This window comes from Dromaius novaehollandiae, chromosome 29 (genome assembly GCF_036370855.1).
Source record: "Dromaius novaehollandiae isolate bDroNov1 chromosome 29, bDroNov1.hap1, whole genome shotgun sequence".
Classification (NCBI taxonomy): Eukaryota; Metazoa; Chordata; class Aves; order Casuariiformes; family Dromaiidae; genus Dromaius; species Dromaius novaehollandiae.
In genome coordinates, this window is record NC_088126.1 from 109,040 (window position 1) to 123,678 (window position 14,639).

Sequence of the window (14,639 nt, forward strand, 5' to 3'; positions counted from 1 at the left end):
GGAGAGCTCTGGGTACAACAAAAGTAGAAAAAGGCAATGACAGAGCAAACAGAGTGACTCTGGGGGCACCACCAAGAAGCACCCAGAAAACTCTGGGACAGGAGAGAAAGCTAAACAGAGAACTTTGCAGTGTGCTGCAAAACAACCACAGGGCCCAACAAAAGGCACACAGAGCCCTTGGGGGCAACCCAAAATGTGCACTGAGGGGACCTGAAGGCATCAGAGGGCAAATGCAGGGCTCTGGGGCAAAGCAAAATACAAATAAAGGGGCTTAGGGCACACGAGAGGGGTCATAAGGCATGTCACAGGGCTCAGTGCAGCTGACAGGATGGTGCCTGCAGGCTCCCCCCACCCCCATGGAACCTCTGTCTCCCCACTCCAGGCACACAGGCCCTGGCACCAGACCCACAAGGGACACTGGGGAGTGCTGAAAGCAAATCCAGAAGCAGTCTGGGGACCTCACATAGCCTTGCAGGGGCCCTGGGTGCCCCCACAATGATGGGAAACACCCCCAAGAGCCCAAGCAATGCAAGGGAAATTCCCCACAGCTCTGTCAACAGCACTGGGTTCCCTGGGAAGCGCAGGCACTCCAAAGTACAAGGGACTCGGAGACCAGCTCCCAGCCCCGGACACAGCGCGTAACCTCCTCCCCTGGGCATCATCTTCAGGCAAACGGACAGCAGGAACCACAGACATGAGTGCAAAGAATAAAACAACTGTTTATTAATTACTGCACAGAAACAACACCTGGGACTGAGTCTGCCTCAGGGCTCAGTGCCAGTACACTCCCCTTTACCCTGTGACACCTGAAGAGTCATCAGCACACCAGCTTGGGTCAGTCCGGTGGGGAAGGGCTGGCTCCTGCTGCTGCCCTTGACGTGGCAGGTCTCTGGGTAGCTGTCAGCCTACCTTTCCTTCAGGGGCAGGATTCTGATATTTGAGAGGAAAACTCATGATCTCACTCATCTGCACTTCTGCCCTACCCCAGACCAGAGCCCTGCACAAAACCTTCACGGCTCTCAGCTCACCTGTCACCTCGGCAGTCTCAGCGCCCATCAGAGCATGAGGGAAAGAGGGGTTTGCAGACCACCATTTAGAATTTATAGTTTACAGTTTACTGTTTTAGGATTTAGACCTTTCCATTTTTCAGAAAGCCATAAGCTCTGAATCTTAAATGATAAACTGCAAATCTTGGAACCCAACCACTCATTGGGGCTTTAAAGCTTACAGATGAGGTTGGATTTTAAATCCTGCATCCTGATCGGCAAATAAGCAAACTGTAAACCCTGACTGATAAATACTGAGACACACAAAATAAAGCAATAAACAGTAACTCCTGATTGAGAAACCCTCAGCAACAAACTCTAATCAAGAAACCGTAAGGGAAAAACTCTGAACCCTGTTTTAAGCAAGAAACACAAAAGCGGCGGTCCGCATGCCGTATGCATGCGCGGCCGCCTGCAGCGCCGGCGTGTGAGCAGGGGAGGGCAGCAGTGAGCGCGTCGCCTTAGTGCGCATGCGTAAGCAGGTCGCCTGCAGTATCGCGGTGTAAGCAAATAAGGGCAGCTACACTGTACATGCGTAAGCTGTCCGGCTGCAGTACTAGCGCGTGAACACGCGGAGACAGCCGTGAGCTCGGGGGGCTACAATGCGCATGTGTGAGGTGGCCGGGGCTGCAGTACCGCGCTGCGACCACGTGATGCAGCACCGGGCGGAGCCGGCTGACGCCTGCGTACTGCAGCCTGTGTACAGCATCGTCTGACGTCATTCCCGGAAGCCAGAGCAGCGTGGCGGTACCGGGCCGTTATCGCTCTTCCCTTCCCCGCCTGCTCCGCGTGGATGCCCGCGGCGAGGCTCTTTTTTTAGCCACAGAGCGGGCCTGAAGCTAGCCATCCGCTCGGACGGCGCGGGCAGGTACCACCCCGCCCCGTCTCGGTTCGCCTCGCCTGCCTGCCTGGCGCCGCTTCCCGTCGTTCCCCCCGCCCGGCGCCGGGCCATGTCCGCCTGCCCTCGCCCGGTGTTCGTGCCTTCTCCTCCCCTTCCAGCTCCCAGGGCCCGCCCGGTGGTGGCCCACTCCGCACCGTCGCTGCCCGGCGACGTGCCCCGGTTGAGGAGCCCGGTTCTGTTTTAGGACCCTCCTCGGTCCTGCCGTCGTTGTGGGCGGAGCGAGGTTACCATGGCAACGCCCGGAAGGAGCGTTCCGCGGCCGCCCCCAGGTCGGAAATGACGTTGAGGCGCGGAGGCGGCCGAGCCGTGCCGCAGCCATGTCGGCGGGCAGCGCAGGGCAGCGCGACTCCGCGGCTGCTGGCGGGTGAGGCGCGGCGACGGGGCCCTGGCGCGGCGACGGGGCCCTAGCGCGGCGGGTCTTCGGGTGCTGCTTGGAGGAGGGTCGGGGTGGGGCGGCGCCGAGGCGCGGCGGGGCCCGGAGGCCCCCCGGGGCAGCGGGTGAGGCGGCGCCGAGGACTAAGGCCTTTCTGTTTGCCAGGCGCCGCAGCAAGTGGGACCAGCCCGGCCCATCTCCAGCTTTCCTTCTCCCTGGTGCGGCGCCGCACCCCGGGCGCCCCTTCCCGGGTGGCGGAGATGGCGGCTCCGGCGTGGCGGGATCTGAGAGCTCCGCGGCCCCCTCGGGAGCTCTGGATGCGGCCGCGGCGGTGGCCGCGAAGATCAACGCGATGTTAATGGCTAAAGGCAAGCTGAAGCCGGCGCCTAGCGCGGCCGACAAGGTGGGTGGCCGGGGGAGTTGGGCCTGCGAGGGGGGCAGTGTTACCTCCGTTTCCCGAAGACCCACGACCATTGCTTTTCTGAGTATCTCTCAATGAGACCAGAGAAGGCTGATCTTTGCCTTATAAATTAGGCTTTAGCAAAAACAGTTAGAAAAATTCTTTTAACGCTTTCTGAATAATATAAAATACTGGTCTAACAGCCAGTTCGGTTCAGTCTTGTTGCTTTTCTGGAAGGCTTAACCAAACTGACCTTTAGTAAGATAAACTTCTTAGAAATGTTTTTTAAATCTTGTTGCTGATCTGAAAAACCGTTTATAGAACTAGCAGCTTAAAACGTTGAAAACAAATTATTGTTATACTTAAACCGGACATGAATAGGAGCGTATGTTTAAGTTCTGAACGAAGAAATCTTAATTTAAAGTCACTGTTTTCCGGTTTCAGTAACAGAAACAGTCTTGTTCTGCATATTAATAGCCCACACTAGAACTAAGATTAGAAGACTGTCTCAAGTTTCCCTTCCTGCTTGGTTCAAATATAATGTTAAAAGAAAAGCATGTTTTTACAGCATATTGTACATTCTTTTTCACATGCGTAATAAAGATGGGGCTGATGCTTTCTTTGACTTGGCTTGCATATTCTAAGGGATTGCCTTGTGAAGCAGTATCCAAATAAGTACTCATTTTGTCATTGAATTTATTCACAGATAACATAAGAAAGAATGGCAAATGTGCTATGCTGTATTTTCACCATAAATTGTTCTCTGTAGGTTGTGTATCCAAAATGCCCTTTATGGTCGTCTCTAATATGTGTAGTTTAGTAGTGAGTATGTCTTTGATCTTTGTAATCAGCAACCCTAGGTGTTTTTACAAATTCTTTGCTGCAAAATCATGTTACTTTCTCAGTACTTGCATAACTTGACATCCATGTGAGGATGTGAAGTTTCCAGCATTGATATGGCATGAGACCTCTTGAAGAACAAGTGACAGTGGCTTCACTTGAGGTAGTCTACCTATTCATACTAGATGCAAGTCAAATCTATTCCCTGTTCCACAGTTTTACATACTGAAATATTGGAAGGCACTACAGTGTCTCGTATTTCCAGCTATGCTTTCTTCATAAGTTCTGGTAGCATTTTGACATTTCATGTGAAATTGTATTGCTTAGAAACGTAACCAATTAATTAAGAAAATGGGCTCCCCCCCCCCTTTTTTTTTTAAGTACATATGTTCCTTAGGAACTTGGGAAACTACCAGGGGTGACATTTGCAGGGTAGCTAAATCTGTTTTTAAATGAAAGCACAACTTCAGACGGACAGTGAATGGAAATTAGGGAGCCTGCAATGCCACAAATGTGGTGGTGGTGTGGGTTTTTTTGTTTGCTTTTGGTTTGGGGTTTTTTTTTTTAGCACGGAAGGAATAGAGAAATAGAATTCATGTAAAATTCATGAGAATTACAATCATTTATGGGTGTCCTCTGGTTCTCATATTAGTGCTGTGCTTCATGTGATATTTATGAGAGTAGATAAATATTTCTAGAATGTTACTGGAAAGATCTGTTCTTACAGAACTCTCTCTTATGTTTATGTCCCAAAAAGCATTTTAGAATTTTTAGGCAGGTGTGCTATGTAGCAATCTGTACATGGAACAAGGTATGAGGTCATTGTTCTAACTACACCTTTTCTGTCACATTTTCTGTAGCTGTTTGTGACTCCATGATTATTTTTCTTGTATATTACTTGGAGACTTTCACAGAGTATTATGCCGTTGTAAAAAGGGAAGTCACAGTATGGAAGAGCTTATACCTTGATTCCCATGCGTATGTAAGAGAAATTGAGAAGTATGAATTATGTATTCTGTTAATCTCGCAGATTTCTACTGGGGTGGTAATTCATGTGAGATGCCTTGGCGTCCAATTGAGCAGTTCTTCTGCTTAGTTCTACCTGGTTGTTTCTCCATTTATAAAACAGAAATTGTCATTACATGAATAGCTCTATCCTCAGGACATTTTAATGTTTTCATCTGGGTTTGAAGTTGTGAAGCTGTAAATTGTTAAGCACTAGTTATAACTAATGTTTTCTGTTAATATTTGTAAAGCTTATGGATTCAACAGCTGACAAGAGAGCAAAAAAGGATATTCACCTCTTAGACTACTAGGGCCAATTAGTTACGTGGTTTATCTCAGTTTTTCTACCAGTAGTCTTTTGCAATGGTCTTCTTTGAAGCTGCAGGCTCTGGGAAAAGGTCCGGCTACAAGTAAAAGTAAAGATGACCTTGTGGTGGCAGAGGTAGAAATCAATGATGTACCCCTCACGTGCAGAAACCTGCTGACAAGAGGACAGACTCAGGATGAGGTATGTTCAAGATCCATGTGTGATTTATGAAGGTTGTCAGCACCGTGTGGGCACCTCTTTGTAAAGTTAAAAGAGCTAGCGGTGAACTGTATTCAGTGGCTGTTTCCTCTTTCTCCAAAAGTACTCATTATGTTTCTTAAGACACTGGTTTAGCTCTTTCAAGTGTAGTATTTTATTCATTTGGCCAATAAAATGTCATATGAGAAAGTAAACTAGGGTAACAAGTATCCTTTAGTGGGTACCTTTCATTTTCTTATTACTTTAGTAATGACTTCTAGTCTTTTTGCATAACACCTTAGTTTAAAGCATTTATATATAATCTTTCTTTTGCCTGTTCTTTTGTTTATTACTGGTAAACTTTTCACTGATTTTTTTTTTTTTTAATTATCTATAGATAAGTCGACTGAGTGGAGCAGCTGTCTCAACTCGAGGGAGATTCATGACTGCAGAAGAGAAAGCAAAAGTGGGACCTGGGTTTGTATTTTTTTTTTCCCATGGGGTGTTTAGGTGGTAGGGGGTTTTGTCTTTTGTTTTCTTCCTCTAAGCGTTGTCCCTTTGTCTGTGAGGGTGAATTGACTATTGAGTGTTTCTAATGTTTACTGTTATGTTAATATTTACTACTCATAATTTACATAAATGTCTTCTGAATACTTTGGGGGTTTAATCTTCAGTGCAGAGCTTTGTTTATTGAGTGCTGTGATACTACATTGAATCTATTATTGTATGTTCTCTGTGGATTTAATGGAATATTTGGGGTTTCCCTCCTAGAGATCGTCCTCTGTATCTTCATGTCCAGGGTCAGACACGGGAGCTGGTTGACCGTAAGTATACAAGGTGTTCTGCTTTTAACTGTGATCATTTGTGATACTTAAAATAGAAAGTTTTGTAGTACTAAAGGGTTCTGTTATGACTGGTATACATTTTGGACTGTAAATAATCTAAGTGCGGATAACAGACCCCACTTAAACATTGTTGCTAAGGTTTCTGCTTAAAACTGTCTGAAACTTGTCTTTACTGTGATTTCCGCTGCTGGCACACAGTTTTTCATGTTGGCTCACTCATTTATGTAGGTGTAAATTCCATACTGTGTTAAAATAAACATTTTTTTCAATTGCTGAAATAGGTGGGCTGGACTGCCCACCCACACGTGTTAGGTTAAACTTTATCAGGACAAAGAAGGGAGAAAGAACCCTGAGGCTTGTTGCCATCTTACACGAATGAACCCAGGAATGCTAATTTTGGGCCACATTTGCAGATGCGATCTTGCCTGTAGATCTCCTTCCACAGAATATGGGAATTTGACTGAATCACTTTACAATTTGGTTAATCTGGGCAGCAGTGACCATGGGCTGGATACAGCACTGTTTGTTTTCACTTCTTGGAAAAAAAATACGGTTTCTTACTTCAGTGCTTCTGTTTGATCCATGAACATGCTTTGATCACTGTAGCTAGTGTTGCTTTCAAAATTAACTTGTCTTGGTGTGTGGGATGGGGTTGGGGAGGGGGAACGTTTGTTTTTTAGCTGATTGTCTGGAAAATTACTGTGTCTTTTCACAACTGGGCACTTGTAAATCTCATGTATGTTTATGTGGTGAAGTGTGTCTATTTTATTTAACAGAAAGAACAGCATTTTTTTGGCTAGTCTGATCAGTGAACTTTTTTTATGGAGAATGCTAAGATTTTTAAGAATTAATAGTATTTCTCTGAAATATAAATGGATTTCATGTACCATCAACTAGGAGCTGTTAACAGAATTAAAGAGATAATTACTAATGGCGTAGTGAAAGCTGCCACAGGTTCTAGTCCTACATTCAATGGAGCTACAGTTACTGTCTATCACCAGCCAGCCCCCATTGCTCAGTTGTCTCCAGCAGTTGGCCAGAAACCTCCATTTCAGTCAGGGGTGAGTAATTGATTTATGCGACTTTCACTGCATATCATTGATTACATGTACACTTCACAATAGCTAAATCTTACAATGTACTGTTTATGGAAAAAAAAAAAAAAAACCCTACATGTGTCTTAGTGAAAACTGGAGGACTAATCAGATGGAGTCTGCAGAGTGAGACTCGGTTAATACTAGCCTCCTAAAAGAAAAGGAATGGAGAGAGCAGTCCTACTTAGAGAAGAGCAAGGGGCTGACTGCACCGTCCGACACTAATTGTTTTGACCGCTGTAGAAATAAGTTAGCCTCTGGTGAAATGAACATCCTAATTCTAGGAGTGAAATAATAATCTTTTACTGTAACTTTTACAGATGCATTATGTTCAGGACAAATTATTTGTTGGTCTGGAACATGCTGTACCCACATTTAATGTGAAAGAAAAGGTGGAAGGGCCTGGTTGCTCCTACTTGCAGCACATTCAAATTGAGACGGGTGCCAAAGTCTTTCTTCGTGGGAAAGGCTCAGGTTGCATAGAACCAGCATCAGGCAGAGAAGCTTTTGAACCCATGTACATCTATATCAGGTATGAGAGGTTAGGGAAAAAATTCCCAGTGAGCAGTCATGAATGCAGCTTAATGTTTGTTTAGTGTAAGAAATTATTAATTCTGGATAAATAAATACAAATGGAACAGATTTTTTAACTTTTATTTTAGCAGAGATCTCTAAAGTGATAAAGAGAGGGAGGAAGGGATCATGCACACCACTTAATCCTAACACATTGCTTTTTGGGGGAACACAGTAAATCTGCGTTCTCCTTGGACATATAGTGATGTTGAGCTTTAGGAGAAACTTGACCAATCAAGTCATAGTTCTGTGCATGTTTCTTGCAGTATTTAGACTATTCTGAATTTTCGTTTAGAAGATAAATATTCTTCACTTGCTTTTACAGTCATGCTAAAAGCTGCAGAGCCACTAAAGTACTGTTGAGGTGGCTGATCACCCATTAAAGAGATAAGATCGGACAGCAGGTTGCCGTTGAAAGAAATAGCTCTGCAATTTTGTGAAAACATTCATGCTTACGAGGGTTTAATTTTTTTATGTTTTCAGTCACCCAAAGCCAGAAGGTCTGGCAGCTGCTAAAAAGCTGTGTGAGAATCTCTTACAAACTGTGAGTAGCTCTACCATATTGGACTTGTACAAATACAAGATATCAGAACCTGTCATAGCTTCAGTATGTCCCAGGGTAATGGGGATTTTTTTTCTTATGCTCACAGCAGAACTTCCCATGTGCTGTGACTTGCCAATATGTTTTTCCTCCTAAGTGTGGCTGTCTGATTTTTGTATGTAGAATAGGTGCTTCTCAGAATGAAGCTGTGGTAATGGAATTTTGGAGAGGGGAAGAAAAAAAAAGCAAAAAAAAAAAAAGAAAACCAAATGCTTCCTGAGCAGAGTGGGGGGAAAAGAAAAGGTGTGACTATATAAAAACATAAAGTAATCCTGCTTTTTTCTGATGGCTATAGATTCCCTTGTGCGTCTTTACTTGCTTTTAGCTTTAAACGTTGTCCAGTGCCACAAATTCTCTTATTTTTCCTGAAGAGGTTATTTTACTTGACACAGAATCTTTATAAAACCTCTCACACAGATGAAGAATTAATTTCTCAGCTTTTCTTATGTGAATGGACTACCACCAAATAGAGTAAATCCTGTGAGGTAGAGTCTGTTAGCATTGGCACAGGCTACAGCATCTCTTTGGAAAATATCTCAAAGCTTTTAGATGCTTTGTGTTTTTGAGTATTTTGTCTCTACTCAAGTAATTCCTTTATCGTTCTGTTCTTTCCTGTGATAAAATGTCCTCTGCATGTAGTTAAGCATCCTGCTGTATTGTATTTTACACAGATTTGTCACAGAACAGGATTGGTGGCCACGTTCTGACTTTTTTTGCATATCCTTGTTTAGTTTATTACTGTGTCTTTGGGTGTAGTGTATTCCATAGTTAAAGCCCTCTTGTATGGTAAATTTTATGGCAATATATGGTAAGATGGCCTTTGCCTGCAAAAGATTAATATAGTAAATAGATGTTTATCTTCTAATTTTTGAACATCCTTTGTAGGTTCATGCTGAATACTCTCGATTTGTGAATCAGATAACCACTGCAGTACCTTTAGCAGGTAAACATTAGCAATAATGAAGTCTTTAGAGTTGCATTCTGTCTGTGGTGCTGTACTTAGAGTTAGGTTTTGTAGAGTTCTTTACGTGTAGTCGTCTTTCTCTTTATTCCTTTAATTGAAAAGGAACCCAACTTCTTTTACATTTGGTAATACATTTAATATTTTTGTGAATCTAACTGAATTGAAGGTAACCCCCTCCCTTTTCCCCCCTCCCCACCAGGCTTTGCACAACCTGCTGCTATAAACAGTGTACCTTCTCAGCCATCATATTATCCTTCAAATGGGTATCAGTCTGGTTATCCTGTCGTTCCCCCTCCTCAACAACCAGTTCAACCACCATATGGTGTACCAGGCGTAGTACCACCTGCAGTACCATTGGCACCTGGAGTCTTAACAACATTGCCTACAGGAGTTCCACCTGTGCCAACACAATATCCAATATCTCAAGTACAGCCTCCAGCCAGCACTGGCCAGGTAGTGCCACAGATGAATTCCTTGGCTCTATAGTTGTCAACTTACTAAGCTGTTTCTTTGCTAACAATGAAATAATTAAAGCAGTTACAGGTCAAGAATTTCTTTTTTGGGGCATGCATAAACAATTTGTCTGGTTATTGCTTTGCTCGTGCTCCTATTATTTAAGGAACTAAATTGCTGCTACAGCTGCTTCTTACTGCATTTTTTTTATAGCTACCTATTAACATAAAGGATATTTGGGGTGAAATCACTCGTATATGAAAAGTTATTGCTGACTGATACAGTTATGTAGATACAATGAGCTTGAATTACAAATAGTCACTGCTTTAAGGTGGGAGCATTCTATAAACGTGTATTCTGATCCTATGTATGAGTCTGTACGTTAAATTTATACTTTATGCTTTTTTCTTTCTTTTTTTTTTTTTTTCTTTCTAACTTCTGCATGCCAGAGTCCACTGAGTGGTCCTTTTCTTCCTGCTGCCCCAGTAAAAACAACCTTGCCTGCTGGAACACAGCCACAAGTCCAGCCCCACTCCCAAGGTCAAAAGAGACGCTTCACTGAGGAGCTACCAGATGAAAGAGAGTCAGGACTGCTGGGATATCAGGTGGAATAAAATCAGCAATTTTACTTCCAACACCAAAACGGAACTTTGCTAGAGAGAGGCCATCAGTTTATTTTAAACAGACATGCAAGACCTTTGGCAGATGGCAGTAATTGTTAAGAAATCTGGCGATATCACACTTCAGTTTCTTTGAGTGGATGCACAGTTTTTAGACTGTGCCTTATTTGATTCATTGACAGCTTGCTTTCTTTACCTGCATTTTTTTCACAAAGATTAGCAGTCCCTTCAGGCCAAAGAGATGACAATAGGGTGTCAGTGATTAGTTTAGGGGGAGGTTATTTGGGGGGTTTGTTTGTTTGTGGGTCTTTTTAGCGGGCTTGTTGGGGAGGGAGAAGTGAACGTGGCAATTACCTCTAGATTTTCCTGCTACCTGGCTGGGCTTTTTAGATAGCCAAAGTTTAAAAAAAAAAAACATTGTGGTGTTTTCTTTCTTTATTTATTTTTTTAATAAAAGTGATTTTGAATTTTTTTAAAGCCTTGTATATGAGTAAAAGGGAGTTTCTGCAAATGCTCTTCTGATGATTTTCCCCCTTCCTGCAGGCTGCCCTTCCCTGCCTGCCCCCGCTCTCTACCTCATCATTCTAAGTCGTCTATATGGAATTTTACCTAACTGGCTTTAAGCCCATAGGCAGAAACCCTTAATAAAAGATTTGCCTAGAGAAAATAAGTAGCTGCCTATATATAAGATGTAATACTAGTGTCTCAGCAGAGTTTATCGTGTCGTAAGGTCTACATACCATACAGAATTAGCTGATTCAGGAGGTAGTCAGTTAGTCCGTGAACTAAGCAGCTATCTGTCCTGAACTACTGGGAAGATGGACTAGACGATGAGGTCTCTTCCATCTTAGTCGGAAACATGCCTGAGCGCACCACATTAGCCTCTTCAGTATTTGTAGGATAAAGCATTTTGTTTAAGACTGGCAATCAATACCTTCTTCCATATCTTTAATGGCCAGCTTGTTTTTTTTGGTGGCTGTGCATACAGTCAGAAAGAGGAACTACTTAACCTGTTCTGTAGTTGGCAGTATACTCTGAAAAGTTGGGTTTCCTATCATTATCGTTAAGGAGCTATAGCTTATGTTGTAGTTGTAGATTCGCTAATGCCGTGTGTTTTTCTGCTCATAGCATGGACCCATTCATATGACTAATTTAGGTACAGGCTTCTCCAGTCAGAGCGAAATCGATGGAGCAGGATCGAAGCCAGCAAGTTCCTCAGGAAAGGAGAGAGAGAGGGACAGGTAAGTGATGAAAGGATTATGATCAGACTTTGGTTCTGGAGGAGAGCTTATCTTAGAAGATAAGAGGTAGGGTGAAATATGAAACTTGTATTATTACTCATTTGGGGAGTTTTCAAAGCTCAGCTGTGGTTTTACAGCACCTAAGGTATGAGAGAACTGGCAATAGCAAGGAGATTCAGCTACAGAGCCAGTGATGGATTTCCCAAATTCATCTAAGATTGTTTCTTACGGATCATCATATAACTTTACTACTCTGTCAGAGTTTTAACTCAAACTGTACCTTTTCCCGTATTGCACATTTTTGTCTGGGTACATTACACAGCATCTCAAATTCTCAAACTTATAAAATGGAACAACACACTGTATTTGCTCTTACCTTTATCCATTTTTAATGTCTTATCCTGATTTTTCTTCAACCAAGTACAATGAGACCAATTAAAAGTTAAACCACTCCACTCAGGGACTGAGTTATGATTTTTTTGGCCCTGTAAAGCAATGGAGACTGACTGAAAATAAAACTACTTTTGACTCTATACTTGGTTTAAAAAGAAGTACTTGCATTGATTTTAAACAGGCAGTTGATGCCTCCACCAGCTTTTCCTGTCACTGGGATGAAATCGGAATCTGAAGAAAGAAATGGTGCGGGGTCTTTACCAGGCAACCATGGTGAGTGCAATGAATAAAATAAACGTTTATGGAAAAGTGGACTTGACAAGCTTGCTCTGATCTTTACATGGATTTAAAGAAATTGGTGATTTTTTTTCTTTACAGTGTGTTTTTAAGTGAAAGGGAGGTCACATTCCACCGCTGTAAAAATCATATATGTTCATTGTGACTATACACACATGGTGCTTCTCTTAAAACTTTAAGTATTTTTATGAATGATGAGATGATTAAGTGAAAAAACAAAGGCTGGGATTCTTGTCCTGTCAGTCATCTGAGGCACAGAATCTCATGGGATTGTTTGGTAATACAGGTATCATGTGGCTTTACATTGTGAAGGCTGTCTCTAGAGGCACTAAGGAATATCTGTGGGAGTTATGGTTCAGGTGTGCATTTATAGACATGAGTTATGTCTACCTTGTCTGCAAACAACAGAAGTGTTATTAGATTTCATCCTTTCATAGGGCTTTCATACATCAATTATTTGTATCTTGGAAAAACACGTGATCACTAAATTTCCTAGTAGTTGAATAGTGCTTTCATATTAGGTCTGCAGGCACATCATGTTAGTCTGTTTAACCTTAGTTTTTCTGCAGTATTGGTCCCAGAGATTGCTCTTCTTTTAGATTTCTTTTGAACAAAATTTCTACTTTTCTTACATATTTATCTCTTTAACGGTGAAATTGCCACCACTTAGATCCATTTGCTAACTTTACCTTTTCTGTGTGTTTCTTTCTTCTTTCTCTGTTCTCTTACATGGTTCTGATGGATCACATGTGCTGTTGCTGGTGCTGTTTCGTGTGGCCTTCGACCTTGGGTGACCATTGGCCTTGTGACCTCAAAATGGTGTCCAACTAACAATTTACAATTAACTTTTTTTTATTAACTTGTTTGGGGAAATTTTATCTCTCTTTTTTTTTTCTTGTTTTCTTTTTTTTTTCCCCTTTTTTTCTTCTTGGGGTTTGGGAGGGTTGTTTGTTTTCCCCTTCTAGATCATCAAGCTAAGAAGATGAAAACTACAGAAAAGGGCTTCGGATTGGTGGCATATGCTGGAGATTCATCAGATGAAGAGGAGGAACATGGTGGCCATAAAAATGCAAGTACTTTTTCACAGGGATGGAGTTTGGGATACCAGTACCCTTCCTCACAACAGCGAGCTAAACAACAGATGCCATTTTGGATGGCACCGTAAAGGCTGCAGAACAATTTTCATATGTCCTTTTTTTTCCCTCTAGCAATAATGCATGTATATTACACAATGAACTTTGCAAGTATGCGTTGTTTTTACATTTGCAGAAGCTAAAGCTTCAGTATTCCCTCTTGAAAGGGCTCCATTATTTTTAAAATCCTTATTTCTGCAGTGGATTTGTCAACTATGAGAAATACTTGAAATACTATTTTGGCACGGGAAGTCCCTTAAAATGGGGGAAGTACTATAAAGAGAAACTAGGGAAGCCTGTGTCTCCCTGTGCTTCCCATCTTTCCAGGATAACTTAAATAGAAAGAGCCAGCAATGCTGACTTCATTGTACATCTGGTGTTTGTACTTTATGTAATGTTCCTGCTGTCAGCTTGTTTGCAGTCCCATTGAGCTAATGGTGACCAAGGATTCAATGTTTGGACTTTCAACAAAAAAAGGAATATTCAGTAGTTCTGAAAAACTTGGGGATCATGCTTCCTGAAAATCCTAATTTGTTTTTACTTTGTGTCTCCTGTAATTCAGCATTTTTTTAAACTTTTTTTTTCTTTTTTTTTTTACTAACTCCAGAACTCTTGGTTCTAGCTAAATGTCTTGAGGGGGGGAAAAATGCTCATTTTCTTTAATCAGTTCATCTTGCCAATAATCCCAGGTGCACTTGGTACTTTATCCATGGTATTTAATCTTCTCAAATTATCCCTGTATGTTTCATTCCATTCAGCAGTTCAAATGGAAGTACTTCTCATGAGGTTCTCTCAAGATTCTCTCAATCTCTTAACTCATTCGCTTATTTGATTCTACCAGTTTTGTTTCATGGTGGTTTAACAAAGAAATACAGCAACCAGATGTATACATTGCCAGAGACCTGAGTGCAAGCGTTGTTGCTGCATTGGAGCACAGAAGCGGAACCTCTGAATTAAGTTGTTGGATTGCTTATGGACATACACTGCATCATGGCCTTGTGGCATTTCCTGCCAGGGCAGGCTGTTGCAGAACTCTCTATTTTCTTCTTCTTTTCTTTTTTTTTTTTTTTTTGGGGGGGGGGGGGTGTGGTGGAGGAGAACAATGATGTGTGAATCCCCTGGAGTGTGGGACTGTGAAGAGGTGCTGGTCAACGTTTAAGACAGGAGCAATAGTTTGAAAAATGGGAATGTGTCCTTTCTGCACACTGGAAGACGTTGTTGGCTCACTTGTATAAACATACACTCTTTCCTACGTGTTGTAAATAATTAGAACCATACTTTCATTATAAATAAATGTATAAATATTCTGCTTCTTGCTGCTTTTTTCCCGGAGGTCTGACTTTAATGTAAGAAGA

The 14,639-nt window shown here is 42.4% G+C and overlaps 1 protein-coding gene and 1 non-coding gene across 5 annotated transcripts; both read left to right on the forward strand.

Annotated features, from left to right (window-relative positions):
• The first annotated feature begins 1,941 nt into the window (after positions 1-1,941).
• KHDC4 (KH domain containing 4, pre-mRNA splicing factor) lies at positions 1,942-14,593 on the forward strand. 4 transcript variants are annotated; one of them, XR_010385381.1, is made up of 14 exons: positions 1,942-2,311; positions 2,486-2,723; positions 4,945-5,073; positions 5,468-5,547; positions 5,842-5,894; positions 6,813-6,976; positions 7,330-7,541; positions 8,066-8,126; positions 9,069-9,126; positions 9,347-9,600; positions 10,050-10,205; positions 11,377-11,461; positions 12,036-12,127; positions 13,117-13,173. XR_010385381.1 is itself a non-coding variant. In XM_026115131.2 (14 exons), the coding sequence occupies exons 1-14, from the start codon at positions 2,265-2,267 to the stop codon at positions 13,314-13,316; spliced, it is 1,857 nt and encodes a 618-aa protein (XP_025970916.1). In that variant the 5' UTR covers positions 1,942-2,264; the 3' UTR covers positions 13,317-14,593. The 4 variants fall into 4 exon arrangements, 3 of the variants coding, with proteins under 3 accessions (XP_025970916.1, XP_025970915.1, XP_025970912.1); XM_026115131.2 differs by having other exon boundaries at positions 11,349-11,461; positions 13,117-14,593; XM_026115127.2 differs by having other exon boundaries at positions 1,943-2,311; positions 4,951-5,073; positions 11,349-11,461; positions 13,117-14,593.
• LOC112992216 (small Cajal body-specific RNA 4) lies at positions 7,105-7,233 on the forward strand. Its single transcript, XR_003261474.1, has one exon. It is a non-coding gene; the product is annotated as a small Cajal body-specific RNA 4 (non-coding RNA).
• Positions 14,594-14,639: the final 46 nt, after the last annotated feature.